This window comes from Takifugu flavidus, unplaced genomic scaffold, assembly GCF_003711565.1.
Source record: "Takifugu flavidus isolate HTHZ2018 unplaced genomic scaffold, ASM371156v2 ctg373, whole genome shotgun sequence".
Lineage (NCBI taxonomy): Eukaryota > Metazoa > Chordata > Actinopteri > Tetraodontiformes > Tetraodontidae > Takifugu > Takifugu flavidus.
The window spans coordinates 6,868-26,918 of NW_026621996.1; the positions used below are offsets into that span (position 1 = coordinate 6,868).

General features: G+C 49.2%; 2 protein-coding genes across 3 annotated transcripts; both read right to left on the reverse strand.

Annotated features, from left to right (window-relative positions):
• Window positions 1-9,682: 9,682 nt before the first annotated feature.
• On the reverse strand, window positions 9,683-11,181 carry LOC130520415 (stonustoxin subunit beta-like). Its single transcript, XM_057024139.1, has 3 exons — window positions 11,098-11,181; window positions 10,580-10,626; window positions 9,683-10,469 (listed from the first exon to the last, which is right to left on the reverse strand). The coding sequence occupies exon 3, from the start codon at window positions 10,399-10,401 to the stop codon at window positions 9,889-9,891; it is 513 nt and encodes a 170-aa protein (XP_056880119.1). The 5' UTR covers window positions 10,402-10,469; window positions 10,580-10,626; window positions 11,098-11,181; the 3' UTR covers window positions 9,683-9,888.
• Window positions 11,182-11,299: 118 nt separating this feature from the next.
• Window positions 11,300-12,967, reverse strand: LOC130520414 (uncharacterized). Of its 2 annotated transcripts, none has more exons than XM_057024138.1 (2): window positions 12,067-12,967; window positions 11,300-11,961 (listed from the first exon to the last, which is right to left on the reverse strand). In XM_057024138.1, exons 1-2 carry the CDS (start codon window positions 12,944-12,946, stop codon window positions 11,924-11,926), a joined length of 918 nt encoding a protein of 305 aa, XP_056880118.1. In that variant the 5' UTR covers window positions 12,947-12,967; the 3' UTR covers window positions 11,300-11,923. The 2 variants fall into 2 exon arrangements, with proteins under 2 accessions (XP_056880118.1, XP_056880117.1); XM_057024137.1 differs by having other exon boundaries at window positions 12,005-12,967.
• Window positions 12,968-20,051: the final 7,084 nt, after the last annotated feature.

Here is a 20,051-nt window from a genome sequence, read left to right on the forward strand (position 1 = left end):
CTTTATTACAGCATGGCCCGTCTGTCCTCTCCTGCCCGTTCCCATATTCTCCTACATAAATGCACATATTGCCGGTCTTGGTTTTCTCTGGTCTTGCTGATCCTGGATTCGCTGCATCAGGACCCGGAGGATGAAGGTGGGCCACATCTCTGATGAGGACGTCTGAAGAGCACCTGGACCTGGTCTATTACTGTTAATGCTGATGTGCTCTGTGCACGTGGCCTCTGCTGCACGTCTGCCGTCCCAGGAGACGGATCCCTCAGCTTGTGGATCTCCTCCAGGTTTCTCCAGGTTTTTCCTGACCTGGTTTGAGGGCCTAAGGATGGAGGACGTCACACCTGTGCAGCCTGTAAAGTCCTCTGATGCAGCAATCTGGTGGATTTTGGGCCTCAGGCGGCTGATCGGCTCCCGGGGCACCAGAATCTCAGCAGAAACCACCTGGAGTGCTGCTCCTAAATCATGAAGCCATCTGCCATCGGACGTTAGACAGCCTCCTTTACTCCACATCTTTAAAAGCCATCTCAGAATGCACCTTTTTTCCGGCTATGAGACTTTGATCCTGCTTTTATTGTTTGTGTTGTTTTTGTTTTTTTCCGTGTTCATTTGTACCTATTTTTATCTGAGCTACTTTAAATTGTAATGATTGCTTTTAAAGTGCTTTTATGAATATCATCATTAAACAACTCTGGATGTTTTACCCGACGTGTTTTGAGCTTTCTGTTCTCCGTTCAACACTTTATTCTCAATGTTAAGTGTTATTATTTGATAACGCCCTTACCCTATTGATGCGGTACCTTTATTTTGTTGTATCATACAATGTTTATGTCACCTGTAGGATGTGACGACGTTGCTCCTTGTATGTTCCGGTTAAGAGCGCGGGAAGCTGAGTAGTTCCTGTTCCTATAATAAAGATTATACCACCTGGCTAAAGTCACTGAAGGGATTCGCTTGCTTTGCTCCACTACACATAGACGCTGTGCAGCAAAACTGACCACCTTGACAGTTTATGGGCCCAGGCTATGTTGGACACAAGGATAGCATTCGGAACTGTCGGAAGAAGTGAACAAGACGGAATAACACGGAGCTTCGGTGGACAACTTGGAGATAAATGAGTCAAAACTCGAATGAAGTTTTCCCGATATATTACGCTGAAATGGCTAACAGAACCGCAACCCCAGCTCCGCAACTAGTTTTTGATGGCTTAGAAGAAGATACGACCAAATGGGAAACGAGGTTTCTTGGGTCACCTGCACATTTTAAAATTAAAAGAGACCCTTTTGACAACGTTATATGGCGGGACAAACTATCCATGCCTTAATTACACCTCTATCCATGCCTTAATTACAGCTCTATCCATGCTTAATTACAGCTCTATCCATGCCTTTTTACACCTCTATCCATGCCTTAATTACACCTCTATCCATGCCTTTTTTACACCTCTATCCATGCCTTTATTACACCTCTATCCATGCCTTAATTACACCTCTATCCATGCCTTAATTACACCCTCGATCCATGCCTTAATTACAGCTCTATCCATGCCTTAATTACAGCTCTATCCATGCCTTTATTACACCTCTATCCATGCCTTAATTACACCTCTATCCATGTGTTTTTTGCCTTTTTACACCTCTATCCATGCCTTTATTACAACACCTCTATCCATGCCTTAATTACACCTCTATCCATGCCTTAATTACACCTCTATCCATGCCTTAATTACAGCTCTATCCATGCCTTAATTACAGCTCTATCCATGCCTTTATTACACCTCTATCCATGCCTTAATTACACCTCTATCCATGCCTTTTTTACACCTCTATCCATGCCTTTATTACACCTCTATCCATGCCTTAATTACACCTCTATCCATGCCTTAATTACACCTCTATCCATGCCTTAATTACAGCTCTATCCATGCCTTTATTACAACCCTCTATCCATGCCTTAATTACAACCCTCTATCCATGCCTTTTTTACACCTCTATCCATGCCTTTATTACACCTCTATCCATGCCTTTATAACACCTCTATCCATGCCTTTATAACACCTCCATCCATGCCTTTATAACACGCCTATCCATGCCTTTATAACACCTCTAACCATGCCTCCATAACAGCTCTATCCATGCCTTTATCTTTGAAAGATGCAGGTGAAGTCTTGAGTGATGGACTGAATTGTAGCCATGGTACTTAATGGACTACCTGATTCATTAAAAACCCCCTCGCAGTCCATGTAACACAGAACGAGGAGAATGTTACATTTGCTGACTTTAAGAGAAGACTACGAGTTTATGAAGAGAGTGAGAAAATGAATAAGGCAGAGTCTACAGATAATGTGATGAGACACATGTGAAAAGAAAGGAAAAGGACCCCCAGGCATACACCAGCAACAAAAAGGATGAAGATGCCAATGTAAAGTGCTACAGGTGTGGAATAAAGGCCACAAGGCAAGGAAGTGCAATAGATAAGTGTGGTGTGGCTACTGTAAGAGTAACACACACCAACAATCCTTGTGCAAGAAAAAGGGGGACAAGACGGTGCCAGGAAGTTCGTAGAGGAACAAGACAATGACAAAGAAGACTTTTTCTTCACGGCTCAAGACAAAAAGGATGAAAGACCACCAGCCTGTGTGAAGATAAAGGGCATCATGGTGGATGGGGGTGCGACATCCCACATCGTTAATGACATTAGGAAGTTTGAGAGCTTCAATGACACTTTCCAACCTGACTCACACTCAGTGGAGTTAGTCGACGGAACAAGTTCAGAGGAATGGCACAAAGAAGAGGAACGGCGACAATCTGCCTACTTGACAACGCTGGACAACAGCACAGAGCACATCTAAGAGAGGATTTATACACCCCTACATACCCGCATGACATCTTTTCTGTGGCAAGGACCACAAATGGAGCAGCGACAATCACCTTCCAAAAGGGGGAGCCGAATGGTCACCAGGAACGGTAACAGATTTGACATCCACCAGAGGGTAACTTGTATTACTTGTCATCAAAAGAAGACAATGTCGACCAATGTAAAGTATGTCATGATGCTCAAACCTGGCATGAAATACTAGGTCATTGTAATTACGATGACGACAAAAGTTATAAGGTCTTGTGAAAGGGATGGCGATAAAGGGAAGTGTAGTCAGACAGACACAATTATGTGAAGTGTGCACAAAGGGAAAATTCACCCAGACAAAACAAGAACCTAGTACAAAGGATAAGAACCCTTAGAGTTAGTTTTACACTGATCTAGCAGGTCCCATGCAAACACCTAGCATAGAGGGCTACAGATATGCCCCAATCTTTTACAGATGATTATTCAGGTACCATGATGATATATTTTCTAAAAGCTAAAAGTGATGCAGTGCAAGCAACGGAGTGTTTCTTGGCAGATGTAGCTCCATATGGAGAGGTCCGATGTATTCGATCTGATAATGGCACAGAATACACAAGTAAAGACTGAAAAAGTGTGAGCACCCTGATTTAGAGCCTCCGTCCCCAAACACCATCGTACAGGAGATGGTTTAAAGCAGGGGTGGGGAACCTCCGGCCTCCGGGCCGTATAAGGCCCGCAAGACCATTTCTACCGGCCCGCAACGCAATAAGATTGTAGTATGAATGAAAAAAAAAAAAATAAAAAAAATCAGGAAAAAACGTATCGGCAGCCATTTTCTGAGATAAAACGGACGGTAATGTTATGTCCGACCAAAGGTCAGGGTCAGTGAACACAGCATGTGATGTACGTAGTGGGCGGACTGATTGACACGGACGAAAAATTGATGGATCATGGCGACTGTCAAGAAAAGAAAGGTGGATGCAGAATGCCGTTTATTCCAGGAGAAATGGACAAATGATTTTTTCTTTGTCGAAGTAAAAGGCAAGCCAGTGTGCCTAGTTTGTGGCGAGGCGCTGGCGGTGATGAAAAAGGCAAATCTCGAGCGCCATTACAGCACGAAACATGCTAAACTCGATGAGTTGAAAGGACCGATGCGTGTGGATAAAGTTAACGCTCTTCGTCGGAGTTTGGAGGCTCAACAAGCAGCTTTCATACGACCATCTTCCGACAGAGAGAATATTACACGAGCAAGTTTTGTGGTGAGTGAATTAATCGCCAAGAAGCTGAAACCTCACGCCGAAGGAGAGTTCGTGAAGGAGTGCCTCGTAGCCGCCGCTGAGGTTCTCGCGCCGGACAAAGTAAAACGTTTTCAAAGCGTCAGTTTGTCTCGAAGAACCGTTGCAGACAGGATTACTGACATGGCACAAAATATTGAAAAAACACTGAGGGACACTGCAAGAGACTGAGTATTTTTCTCTGGCCTGTGATGAGACAACTGACATCACAAACACAGCGCAGCTTGCCATTTTTGTGCGTGGGATTACCGCCAAGTTTGAAATAAAGGAGGAGTTGTTGTCTTTGCAAGCCATGCATGGCACTAGTAAAGGTGAGGATTTGTTCAGTCAAGTTGTTGTGGCCATGAACAATTTTGAACTGCCATTTGAGAAGTTGAGCGGAATCGCCACTGATGGAGCACCCGCAATGGTTGGCACGCAAAAAGGATTGACTGCATTAGTCAAAAAAGAAATGAGCCGTCTGTGTCTGGATCCAAGTGATATAGTTGTGTGCCACTGTATCATACATCAAGAGAGTCTGTGTGCACATTCCCTGAAGCTTAACAATGTGATGAAAACCGTCGTGTCCACCATAAACTTCATCAAAAGCAGAGGGCTGAACAACCGCCAGTTCAAGGAGCTACTCAGCGAGCTTGAATCAGAGTACGGTGATCTGGTTTATCACTGTGAAGTGCGATGGCTGAGTCGTTCAAATATGCTCGCACGGTTTTATACACTGCGGGAAGAGGTCAAACACTTCATGGAGATGAAGGGGAAACCTGTCATGGAGCTCAGTGATGGCAAGTTCCTCAGTGATCTGGCCTTCATGGTGGACATCACCAAGCACCTGTCAGAGCTAAACATCAAGCTGCAAGGTCCCAACCAGCTCGTCAGCTCTCTGCTTTCAAATGTGAAAATATTTGAAGTGAAGTTAAGGCTGTGGCAAGAACAACTGGAAAGGGGAAACACTGTGCACTTCCCCACCCTGCAAGAACAAAAGCCTGATGTTATGACTGAATATGCTGGTGAATGTGCAAAACTCGTTCAGGCATTTGATGAGAGGTTTCATGATGTGAAAAACATACAAAGGGAACTAGACATGTTTGCTACGCCATTTAATGTGCAACCATCTGATGTGCCAGACAAATTCCAAATGGAAATAATTGAGCTGCAAAACAACAACGAACTCAAAGCTAAGTACAACAACCTCTCTCTACTGGACTTTTACAAACTGTACGTTAGTGCTGAGGATTTTCCCATCTTGATGAGACATGCCCTGAAGTTTGCATCTCTGTTTGGGACAACGTACGGCTGTGAACAGTTCTTTTCAAAACTGACACTTGCAAAGACTCGCTTCCGCTCAAGACTGACTGACCCAAACTTGGAAAACCAGCTTCGAGTGGCATCATCATCACTGCCAGCTGACATTAGATGCCTCTCCAAAGAGAAGCAGTTCCAACCATCGCATTAGGTGTAGAAATGCAGCAATTATTGTTATTATTAACATTACCTCCGCCAAGGAGGTAATGTTTTTGCCGGCGTTTATCTGTCTGTCTGTCTGTTAGCAAGTCTGTCTGTTAGTTTTTGTGAGTAGAGGCCTCGAACAGGCCCTTACAGGTCTCTTGCCTCAACTCTGCACCTCTTTTTTGTTATTGTTTTGTATGATAATGTAAAAATATTTAACTTGTTTGTCTATTTTTTTGGTGATTTTATATGCATGTGTGCTAAATTAATAATTCAAATTCAAATGCAGCAATCATGAGACTTAGTAACACAGTGGTTATAGACTTTTTCGTCTTTTTTTGCATCCCTAGGTATGTGTTCATAATAGTATGGCCCTCGGAGGACTTTATAAAAATTGAAATGGCCCTCGATATGAAAAAGGTTCCCCACCCCTGGTTTAAAGGTTGAATGAGTCATTAACGATGGTCCAAAGTTGGTTGTCAGTAACGGGACAGGAATCAGACAGAGAGAGGAGCAACGATAGTTGTGGGGGAGCAGATCACAGAGAAAGCTGTTTTGATCATTTTCTGGATGAACCTACATCAACCTTCTCTCTCAAAGCTGCTTTAGTCACATGGGGCCAAACGCACCTCCCAATGTGAGACCCCTTAACTCTGAACTCTTTATTTTGAAATGGCAACTAACTTGAATTGGTTTAGTTGGCTGATGGAACTGCTCCAAAGTGACATTTGACAGGCCAACGACCGGGACTGGGACAGCCCATAATACCCATATTAGTAACGTGGACAAAGGGGACAAAAGCCAAAGTTTCAGAATCAGCCTAAAGAAACATATGACAGAAGACATCAAAGACTTTAGGAACAAAGGCAGCGCGCATGTGCCATCGAGCTGCATCTTTCCAGGGTCGTGATTAGTAGCAGGTTCTGATACAGTAGCACAGATCATCAAAGAACACGAGCACGTTGTCTAGAATCAAAGAAAAGAACAAAGCTGCATGAAACAGTTGTGATCAGGGCGACTCAAGTAGTTCTGAGGGATCTGGAGACAAGGCGGCATTGTTGATGACAAACAGGAACAAACAAAAACATCGATCTGATATTGATATTAGAATGGACAGCACACACACACACACAGCACACACACTCACTCACACACACACCACTCACACACACACACCCACACACGCACACACACACACCACTCATACAGCACACACACACCACACACACGCACACACACACCACTCATACAGCACACAACACACACACACACACACCCACACAACGCACACACACACCACTCATACAGCACACACAACACCCACACACGCACAACACACACCACTCATAACTACAGCCCACACACCACACACACACACACCACACACACACGCACACACACACACAAACACCCACACACACACACACGCACACCACTCATCTCATACACTCACTCACACACACAACACCACTCATACACTCACTCACACACACACACAAACACACACACCACTCATACACTCACTCACACACACAAACACCCACCCACACCACACACACAACACACACGCACACCACTCATCTCATACACTCACTTACACACAACACACACCCCCTCATACACTCACTCACCACACCACACAAACACCACACACACACACACACAACACCACTCATACAGCACACACTAACACACACACACACAAACACCCACACACACACCACTCATACAGCACACACACTAAAACACACACACACTCACACACAAACACACACACACACACCACTCATACACTCACTCACACACACACACACACAACTCATACACTCACTCCACACACACACACCACACACCTCTCATACACTCACTCACACACACACTCACACAGTCACTCACAAAAACACACTCACACACACACAGACACCCACACCACACAACCACTCACACACACACACCACTCACACACTCACACTCACTCACTCACTCACACACAGAACTCATACACACACTCACACACACACACCACTCACACCACACCACAGACTCAATCACACACTCACACTCACTCATACAGCACACACACTAACACACACACACACTCACACACACACTCACACACACACACACCACAACACACTCACCACACACAACACACACACACACCACTCACACACACACACACACACACTCACTCACACACTCACACACACACTCAAACACTCAGCAGCAGTAAATTCCACCACCATGACCAAACACACTCCGCTCTGCGTCGACAGTTTGAACAGCTTCATGTCGCCGTCGGCGCCACCCTGAATGAAACGGTTCCGTTCTAGAGCGACGACACCAAGACGGTTACCTGAGGCAGGGTGTAGCGGATCCATGCTGTCGGGTCACCTGATCTTCAGCCCCATCAAGGCTGTGGAGGACACAGTGGTGACACTGGTCACATCACCAGGTGTCTCACACAGAAACTCTTCAAAGCCCTCACAGATGTTCACGCTCCGCTCTAGATGGGACGGCGTGCCCTCACCATGGGGGCGGAGCGGCACAGCGTTGAGACGGGCGGAGGCTGCAGACCGCGGACGCCCTCGCCGTGGGGGCGGAGCGGCACAGCGTTGAGACGGGGTGGAGGCCGCAGACCGCGGACGCCCTCGCCGTGGGGGCGGAGCGGCACAGCCTTGAGACGGGGTGGAGGCTGCAGACCGTGGACGCCGTCGCCGGGGGGGGAGCGGCACAGCGTTGAGAAGGGCGGAAGGCCGCAGACCGCGGACCCCTCGCCGTGGGGGCGGAGCGGCACAGCGTTGAGACGGGCGGAGGCTGCAGACCGTGGACGCCGTCACCATGGGGGCGGAGCGGCACAGCGTTGAGACGGGCGGAGGCTGCAGACCGTGGACGCCGTCACCATGGGGGCGGAGCGGCAGCGCGTTGAGACGGGCGGAGCGCAGACGACCGCGGACGCCCTCGCCGTGGGGGCGGAGCGGCACAGCGTTGAGACGGGCGGAGGCTGCAGAACGTGGACGCCGTCACCATGGGAGCGGAGCGGCACAGCGTTGAGACGGGGGAGGCTGCAGACCGCGGACGCCATCACCATGGGGGCGGAGCAGCACAGCGTTGAGACGGGCGGAGGCCGCAGACCGCGGACGCCCTCGCCGTGGGGGCGGAGCGGCACAGCGTTGAGACGGGCGGAGGCCGCAGACCGTGGACGCCATCACCATGGGGGCGGAGCGGCACAGCCGTGCGCTACAGTGCACACTCGTGCAGCCATGTTCTATTGTGGGGGCACGACCTGATTTTTCTATTGATTCTCCTAACAGGAGCAGCCGTTGATCAATAGTCTCAATATCAATGGCCTGTTTCAGCCTGTGAAGCTGTTAATGATGCTGTGAGAGGAAGGAAGGCCTCACTGATGCATTTAGTTCTAACTATATATTCAGCCGTATATGTAGAATACTTCATCTTTACTGCACCAGAGCTACGATGGCTGAACATCTCAGACGTGCTCCACAATCCCACTGTGATCCAGTTTATTTCTGATTCCTGCTTCATTGGAATTGTGATCAAAAATCCCGGACTGCTTTGTGTCGTCTTTAGTCACGAGTCCGGTGCTGTTCTAGACCTGCACCCCCCCCAGTATGGCCGTGATCAGCACTACAGTTAAAAACATAAATATTGGAATATCAGAAATGTCCTCTTGACAACATGCAGATGCTGTTTCCTCTTGTATTGTGATTCACCATGAGATTATTTTTAAGTCAAGGGCGACTCTGAAGATGCTTGTTTTTTAGAATACAGATTTATACTGATGATCACAGTTGTGTTATATGGTGCCTACAACATTTGCTCCACTAGATGGCAGCCTTTCCAGAGCTCGATGATTATTTAGCTGGCTGTGGAATAACATTCTAAACACCCCATAGTTCACGCTTGGACAATTCAAGACCCTTAAAAATGTATCTGAGTGAGAATTGACATTGCTTTTCTGATGTTGGATGTTAATTTTGTCTCTTGTCCGTTCTAAGCTCTCTGTCTCCTCTTGGGATCTATGTTACTGTTTACATCTGTGAGTTCTCGTGGTGATCATGAAGGATGAGGCCAACTTGGCTGAGTCGCTTTGGAAAAAGAGGTTTAATCTCACCAGGAAAATTAAAAATAAAGGACAAAGGTGTAGAAAAACAGCCAGTTTTCCTAGGATCACGTTGCTCTCTCCTGACAACCTGTGGAATCAGCAATAGGAAAGATGAGGTTGGTTGGACAGACGGGACCTTCATGATGAACATCCAGCAGGTCTAGAACTCATATTCAGGCCGTGAGCTCAACCCTCGTGTTTCTTCAGACGGAAGCTTCTCCTGCGGTCGAACACAAATGCACCGAGGACCGGAGAAGAACCCAGAACATAAACCAAAGCCAAAGCCGGGGAACAGCGGTTCAGTGAATGTGGTTTTGAAGGTATAGAGGTGGACCGGGGTGTGGTGGTGATTCTGTAGAAGGTCACAGTGCCAGCGGGGTAGTTCACATAGACGGCGACTCTCCGAGGACCAGTGGATGAGAAGGGGAGGAGGGCTACACTTTTGTCATCGTGGAGGACAGAGTAACCGCTGGCAGAACACTCAAGGCTCCAAGACTGCTGATTCGCTCCAAACCAGCTTTGGGCACTGATTCCATGTCTCCGGATCTTTTTGTATGCTACAGAAATGTGAACCCGTCCTGTCCACTCCACCTCCCAGTAACAGCGACCAGTTAGGCTGTTGCTACACAGCAGCTGGGGAAAGACCTTAAACCTCTCTGGATGGTCTGGATATGGTTGGTCCTCGGCCACTGTCCACATCACCCTGTTGTTGGACACTTGGATTGACCTGTGGACGGTGTTGGTGTCCACGCTGAGCTCACAGTGATCTAAAGGGAGAGAGGAGGAACCAGGAACCAGCTCATGAAACACAACTGAGTCCACTAACTGCTGCTTTTTTCAGAGCGTGACGTGCTGACGCATCAAGTTGATCACTTACACTTCTTCAGACCACTCTTAAGTCTCTCTTTCCCACAATGGTCCAGTCTGGATTGGGAGAAGACACAGAGGAAATGAAATCAAGGCAGGACAGAGGTTCAACAGATGCCACCTCAACCTTGAGCTCTACACTGTTCGTCCCTGACTTGGGTCAGCCTGAACCGGTTTGCTCTTGATTCGGTTTGTGAACCTCAGAGCTGGATTTGTAACATCTCTCCATATGCCAACGTCATGGAGGAGAACTTTGCTATTTCTCTCTAAGGATTCCCTCCAGGCAGTGGCTGCAGCCAGATGGTTGTGCTGGCATCACCTGATCTTTTTGTATCTCTGACGTGACCCTTTTATTCTCCCTTATGTGGGTTCTCGTACCCTGAAGGTCCAGAAAGCATCACATCTCTCTGCTCAGAGGTGGTTCAGATCTCACAATGTGCTGCTTGAACCACCGAACGTCTGGAAGGTCTCCATGCTCATCAATAAATAGTATCAGGTGTTCATTTTAGGGAGGGTGTTTGCATCTACCTGAGAACCTCCAGGCTCAACTCTGGATCCTCCAGAACAGCAGAGAGCTGCTTCGTTCCATCATCTCCAGGATGGTTGAAGCTCAGGTCCGTTCTTTCAGATGGGTTGGGTTGGACCTCAACGCTGAGGCCAGAGAAGAACATCCTTTGCTGTGATGAGACAGCCCGATACCCTGCATGCAAGCACATCCACACCACACACACACACACACACACACACACAACACACACACACACACACACAACACACACACAGACATTCCTCACTAATTAACAGCTCATTTATGCAAAGTTCTGGGTCGTGTGTCGGGGCCTGGACCTGACTGGGGAGCGAAGCACAGGAACCAGAACCAGACTAAGTCATTTTAAAAGCTGTGGGAGTGAACAGTGGTCGGCTGGTCGGCATTTTTGGTAAAGATATTTCCTCTTTTTGGAAGATAACCAAAATTTCAAGCTGCCATTTAGAAAAACTGATGATGCTGATAAGGAGCACTAACCTGAGGATCTCCAGCCGGCAGTTTGGACTCTTCAGACCAACAGAGAGCTCGTTCAGCCCTGAATCCCTCAGGTCATTGTCCCTCAGGTCCAGCTCTAGCAGACTAGAGGAGGAGGCGCTGAGGACGGGGGACAGAGCTTCACAACTCCTCTCTCCCTCAGATTGCAGTGACTCAACCTGAAAAAAGAAAAGAAGAAGAAAGCAGGAAATCCTTCTGGTTCTCTCCTGCACAATCAGGGACGCAGGCTTATTTCTTTAGTTGACCTTTATGAGGACGGAAGGTGCAATGATACGGAATGAAATCAGTTCTTGGAGTAACTACTGCGACTGCCTAAAACGCTGCCAGATGTGATGCGTGTTGCTGAACACCTGCAGACACCTGCAGAACACCTGCAGAACACCTGCAGAACACCTGCAGACACCTGCAGACACCTGCAGAACACCTGCAGACACCTGCAGAACCCTGCAGAACACCTGCAGACACCTGCAGAACACCTGCAGAACACCTGCAGACACCTGCAGAACACCTGCAGAACACCTGCAGACACCTGCAGAACACCTGCAGGCACCTGCAGACACCTGCAGAACACCTGCAGACACCTGCAGACACCTGCAGAACACCTGCAGAACACCTGCAGAACACCTGCAGACACCTGCAGACACCTGCAGACACCTGCAGGCACCTGCAGAACACCTGCAGATACCTGGAGAACACCTGCAGACACCTGCAGAACACCTGCAGAACACCTGCAGACACCTGCAGACACCTGCAGAACACCTGCAGACACCTGCAGAACACCTGCAGACACCTGCAGACACCTGCAGACACCTGCAGAACACCTGCAGACACCTGCAGAACACCTGCAGAACACCTGCAGACACCTGCAGACATCTGCAGAACACCTGCAGAACACCTGCAGACACCTGCAGACATCTGCAGAACACCTACAGACACCTGCAGACACCTGCAGACATCTGCAGAACACCTACAGACACCTGCAAAACTCCTGCAGACACCTACAGACACCTGCAGAACACCTGCAGACACCTGCAGACATCTGCAGAACACCTGCAGAACACCTACAGACACCTGCAGACACCTGCAGACACCTGCAGAACACCTGCAGAACACCTGCAGACACCTGCAGAACACCTGCAGACACCTGCAGACAACTGCAGTCTCCTGCAGAACACCTGCAGACACCTGCAGACAACTGCAGTCTCCTGCAGACACCTGCAGACACCTGCAGACAACTGCAGTCTCCTGCAGACAACTGCAGACACCTGCAGACACCTGCAGACACCTGCAGACACCTGCAGTCACCTGCAGACACCTGCAGACACCTGCAGACATCTGCAGACACCTGCAGACACCTGCAGAACACCTACAGACACCTGCAGACACCTGCAGTCACCTGCAGACACCTGCAGAACACCTACAGACACCTGCAGACACTGCAGTCACCTGCAGACACCTGCAGACACCTGCAGACACCTGCAGACACCTGCAGACACCTGCAGTCACCTGCAGACACCTGCAGACACCTGCAGACACCTGCAGTCACCTGCAGACACCTGCAGACACCTGCAGACACCTGCAGTCTCCTGCAGACAACTGCAGACACCTGCAGACACCTGCAGACACCTGCAGTCACCTGCAGACACCTGCAGACACCTGCAGACACCTGCAGTCACCTGCAGACACCTGCAGACACCTGCAGTCACCTGCAGACCTGCAGACACCTGCAGACACCTGCAGTCACCTGCAGTCACCTGCAGACACCTGCAGACAACTGCAGTCTCCTGCAGACACCTGCAGACACCTGCAGTCACCTGCAGACACCTGCAGACACCTGCAGACACCTGCAGACACCTGCAGACACCTGCAGACATCTGCAGTCACCTGCAGACACCTGCAGACACCTGCAGACATCTGCAGACACCTGCAGACACCTGCAGAACACCTACAGACACCTGCAGACACCTGCAGTCACCTGCAGACACCTGCAGAACACCTACAGACACCTGCAGACACCTGCAGTCACCTGCAGACACCTGCAGACACCTGCAGACACTGCAGACACCTGCAGACACCTGCAGTCACCTGCAGACACCTGCAGACACTGCAGACACCTGCAGTCACCTGCAGACACCTGCAGACACCTGCAGACACCTGCAGACACCTGCAGTCTCCTGCAGACAACTGCAGACACCTGCAGACACCTGCAGACACCTGCAGTCACCTGCAGACACTGCAGACACCTGCAGACACCTGCAGTCACCTGCAGACAACCTGCAGACACCTGCAGTCACCTGCAGACACCTGCAGACACTGCAGACACCTGCAGTCACCTGCAGTCACCTGCAGACACCTGCAGACAACTGCAGTCTCCTGCAGACACCTGCAGACACCTGCAGTCACCTGCAGACACCTGCAGACACCTGCAGACACCTGCAGACACCTGCAGACACCTGCAGACATCTGCAGAACACCTGCAGAACACCCACATACATCTGCAGAAAACCTGCAGAACACCTACAGACATCTGCAGAACACCTGCAGACAACTGCAGACACCTGCAGACACCTGCAGTCACCTGCAAAACACCTGCAGACAACTGCAGAATACCTGCAGACAACTGCAGACATCTGCAGAACACCAGCAGAACACCTACAGACACATGCAGAACACCTGCAGAACACCTACAGACACCTGCAGACATCTGCAGAACACCTGCAGACACATGCAGAACACCTGCAGACACCTGCAGACACCTGCAGAACACCTACAGACACATGCAGAAAACCTGCAGAACACCTACAGACACCTGCAGACACCTGCAGACATCTGCAGAACACCTGCAGAACACCTACAGACACATGCAGAACACCTGCAGAACACCTACAGACACCTGCAGACACCTGCAGACATCTGCAGAACACCTGCAGAACACCTGTAGACACCTGCAGACATCTGCAGAACACCTACAGACACCTGCAGACACCTGCAGACATCTGCAGAACACCTACAGACACCTGCAAAACTCCTGCAGACAGCTGCAGACACCTGCAGACACCTGCAGACACCTGCAGACGTCTGCAGAACACCTGCAGAACACCTACAGACACCTGCAGACACCTGCAGACATCTGCAGAACACCTGCAGAACACCTGCAGAACACCTGCAGACACCTGCAGACATCTGCAGAACACCTACAGACACCTGCAAAACTCCTGCAGACACCTACAGACACCTGCAGAACACCTGCAGACACCTGCAGACATCTGCAGAACACCTGCAGAACACCTACAGACACCTGCAGACACCTGCAGACATCTGCAGAACACCTGCAGAACACCTACATACATCTGCAGAACACCTGCAGAACACCTACAGACATCTGCAGAACACCTGCAGAACACCTACAGACATCTGCAGAACACCGGCAGACAACTGCAGACACCTGCAGACACCTGCAGAACACCTGCAGGACAACTGCAGAACACCTGCAGACACCTGCAGAACACCTGCAGAACACCTGCAGACAACTGCAGACACCTGCAGAACACCTGCAGACAACTGCAGAACACCTGCAGACACCTGCAGAACACCTGCAGAACACCTGCAGACAACTGCAGACACCTGCAGACACTGCAGAACACCTGCAGACACCTGCAGACATCTGCAGAACACCTACAGACACCTGCAAAACTCCTGCAGGACACCTACAGACACCTGCAGAACACCTGCAGACCCTGCAGACATCTGCAGAACACCGCAGAACACCTACAGACACCTGCAGACACCTGCAGACCCTGCAGACACCTGCAGAACACCTACATACATCTGCAGAACACCTGCAGAACACCTACAGACATCTGCAGAACACCTGCAGAACACCTACAGACATCTGCAGAACACCTGCAGACACTGCAGACAACTGCAGACACCTGCAGACACCTGCAGAACACCTGCAGACAACTGCAGAACACTGCAGACACCTGCAGAACACCTGCAGAACACCTGCAGACAACTGCAGACACCTGCAGAACACCTGCAGACAACTGCAGAACACCTGCAGAACCCTGCAGAACACCTGCAGAACACCTGCAGACAACTGCAGACAACCTGCAGACAACTGCAGAACACCTGCAGACAACTGCAGACACCTGCAGAACACACCTGCAGAACACCTGCAGACACCTGCAGACACCTGCAGACACCTGCAGACACCTGCAGTCACCTGCAGACACCTGCAGACACCTGCAGTCACCTGCAGACATCTGCAGACACCTGCAGACACACCTGCAGAACACCTACAGAACACCTACAGACACCTGCAGACACCTGCAGACATCTGCAGACACCTGCAGTCACCTGCAGACACCTGCAGACACACCTGCAGACACCTGCAGACATCTGCAGACACCTGCAGACACTGCAGAACACCTACAGAACACCTACAGACACCTGCAGACACCTGCAGACATCTGCAGAACACCTGCAGAACACCTACATACATCTGCAGAACACCTGCAGAACACCTACAGACATCTGCAGAACACCGGCAGACAACTGCAGACACCTGCAGACACCTGCAGTCACCTGCAAAACACCTGCAGACACCTTCAGACACCGGCAGACACCTGCAGTCACCTGCAGAACACCTGCAGAACACCTGCAGACACCTGCAGACAACTGCAGAACACCTGCAGAACACCTGCAGACAACTGCAGAACACCTGCAGACAACTGCAGTCTCCTGCAGACACCTGCAGACACCTGCAGACAACTGCAGACACCTGCAGACATCTGCAGACACCTGCAGACACCTGCAGAACACCTACAGACACCTGCAGAACACCTGCAGACACCTGCAGACAACTGCAGACACCTGCAGACACCTGCAGACACCTGCAGACACCTGCAGAACACCTGCAGACACCTGCAGTCACCTGCAGAACACCTGCAGAACACCTGCAGACACCTGCAGACAACTGCAGAACACCTGCAGAACACCTGCAGACAACTGCAGAACACCTGCAGACAACTGCAGTCTCCTGCAGACACCTGCAGACACCTGCAGACAACTGCAGACACCTGCAGACATCTGCAGACACCTGCAGACACCTGCAGACACCTGCAGAACACCTGCAGACACCTGCAGACAACTGCAGACCCTGCAGACACCTGCAGACACCTGCAGACACCTGCAGACACCTGCAGAACCCTGCAGAACACCTGCAGACACCTGCAGTCACCTGCAGACACCTGCAGACACCTGCAGTCACCTGCAGTCACCTGCAGACACCTGCAGACACCTGCAGAACACCTGCAGAACACCTGCAGACACCTGCAGAACACCTGCAGAACACTTACATGGCTTTTCTGCAGGCTGTGACCACTGGCAGCAGCCTCAGGAGAACCCACTCTGAAGCAGAGTATTTCTTCAGGTCAAACATCTCCAGGTCTTGTCCTGAGGACAGTAATATGAAGCCAAGAGCTGACCACTGAGCAGGGGAGAGACTTTCTGTTGTCAATCTTCCAGATCTGAGGTTCTGTTGAACCTCCTGGACCAGTGAACTATCGTTCAGCTCGTTCAGACAGTGGAACAGGTTGATGATTCTCTCTGAGGACAGATTCTTTCCAATCTTCCACTTGATGTAGCGAATGATTTCCTGATTGGGCTCTGAGCTGCCTTCACCGTTAATTAGACCTCGTAGAAGAGCCTGATTGGTCGGCAGAGAAAGACCCAAAAGGAACCGCAGGAACAGGTCCAGGTGTCCTTTTTCATTTTGCAAGGCCTTGTCCACCGCACACTGGTAAAAATCAGTCTGTTTGATTTTGGTGTTGAACAGTTTAGAGCCTAAATAACGTAATAAGGTTGGTTTTTCTGACAGTATGTTGGTGCCAGACTTGGTGAATTTCAAATGTACATGAAGAGCAGCGAGAAACTCCTGAACACTCAGATGGACAAAGCAGAACACCTCCTCCTTGATCAGTCCTCGCTCCCTTCTGAACATCTGCGTGAACACTCCTGAGTAGGCATCAGCCGACCTGACGGTGATGCCACAGTCTCTTAGATCGGACTCGTAGAAGATCACATTGCCTTTCTGCAGTTGTTTAAATGCCAGCTTTGCCAGAATTGGAATCATCTCACAGCTCTCTGGACTCCATTGTGGAGCTTTCCCGTCTCCTCTCTTGTTTTTTGGTGTGCACTGAACAACCAGGAAGGAGATGTACATTGCTGTGAGAGTCTTGGGCAGCTCTTCTCGCATCTTCAACACATCTTCAAAAACCTTTGCAGTGACCCAGCAGAAGATTGGGATGTGACACATGATATGGAGGCTTCGAGATGCCTTGATGTGAGAGATGATGCTGCACGCCTGCTCCTCATCCTTGAACTTCCTCCTAAAGTACTCTTCCTTCTGCTCGTTATTAACCCTCGCACCTCTGTCCTCATGTCCACAAAATCCGGATGGATCTGATTGGCTGCCGCGGGCCTCGTGGTTATCCAGAGTCGAGCGGAGGGGAGAAGACTTCTGTTAATGAGGTTTGTGAGCAGGACCTCCACCGAGCACGGTGCCTTCACATCTATATCCGCCTCCTGGAATTCATTGGTTCTGGTGTCCATTTCTAGTCGGCTCTCATCCAGCCCATCCAAGATAAACAGAAGCTTGAATTTACAACTGTCAAAATTGGCGTCTCCTGATGACTGCAGAGCTGTAAAGATGCTGTTAAGAGCCTCTATTTGAATGGCCCTGGACTCTTGGATGCACTTATGAGTGAGTTCAGCCAAGGATAGGCGTGTCCCCCTCAACAGGTTCAGTGGCGAAAGGTGAACGGCAATATGAGATGCACGTCTTGATTGGCTCGTTGTTCTGCCCAGTCCAACACAAACTTGCGGATTAGAAAGGTTTTGCCAATTCCTGCATTTCCGCTGGTCAGAACAGTTCTTATGGGTTTATATTTCCCAGCTGGAGGTGTAAACAGGTCACTGGGACTAATGGGTTGTTCTGTGTCTGAAGGGTTCCCAACCATGTCAATCTGAGTGACCTCGTGCTGAGCATTGATGTGTATGTCGCCACCGGTGGTGACGTACAGCTGTGTGTAGACGTCGTCCAGCCGTTGCTCGTCTACCTTCTCATCGCAGCCTTCCTGCACACACATAAACCTGCTCCTCAGGTTTGACTGAAGCTTTGATTGATGAGAGTCGATGGGGACGTGTTCACATGTGGGACCTTAAAGCAAAATATACATGCACATGTGTTAGTCGATATATTCAGCAGATATGAATATATTATATATTTATTCCAGAGTGCTTTGAGCTGATGTTTTACAGTTTATCTTCTTCTCAGGTCCAGTTGGGCTTCACATTTCAAAAAGACAAGAACAGCATCACTGGAGTAAAACAATCCCAAAAACTTAAGTAAAGAACTCAGAAGAGCTTTTAAAGCAGGTACGACTGGAATTCTTTCAGACTGACGCTGCTGCAGTTTTGCTGTTGATGCTGCTGTTGAGATCTGACGCTCAAAGTTTCAGACTGGATCAAGTTTCACTGATTCCAGATCAGGAAAAACAATGAAAGTGGTGGCGGGTCTCAGCAGGTCCGAAGGGTTGATCATGAGTTCTGAACTTGGAGACAAACCTCCATTCTAAGAAAAGTGGTGCAGCTTCATCTGGAAGGATGGGTTAACCCTAACCCTAAGCATGCCTCCTCAGTCAGACCACTTCCTGTGTGTCTTGGTAACAGTTAACTCTAAATTTATGACATTTTAATGACGTTAGTGGTTATGATGGTCACTCTATCCATGCCTTTATTACACCTCTCTCCATGCCTTTATTACACCTCCATCCATGCCTTTATTACACCTCCATCCATGCCTTTATTACACCTCCATCCATGCCTTTATTACACCTCTATCCATGCCTTTATTACACCTCTATCCATGCCTTTATTACACCTCCATCCATGCCTTTATTACACCTCCATCCATGCCTTTATAACACCTCTATCCATGCCTTTATTACATCTCTATCCATGCCTTTATTACACCTCTATCCATGCCTTTATTACACCTCTTTCCATGCTTTTATTACACCTCTATCCATGCCTTTATTACCCCCATCCATGCCTTATTACACCTCTATCCATGCCTTTATTACACCTCTATCCATGCCTTTATTACACCTCCATCCATGCCTTTATTACACCTCCATCCATGCCTTTATAACACCTCTATCCATGCCTTTATTACATCTCTATCCGTGCCTTTATTACACCTCCATCCGTGCCTTTATTACACCTCCATCCGTGCCTTTATTACACCTCCATCCGTGCCTTTATTCAAACCTCCATCCGTGCCTTTATTACACCTCTATCCATGCCTTTATTACAGCTATATCCATGCCTTTATTACAACCTCTATCCATGCCTTTATTACACCTCTATCCATGCC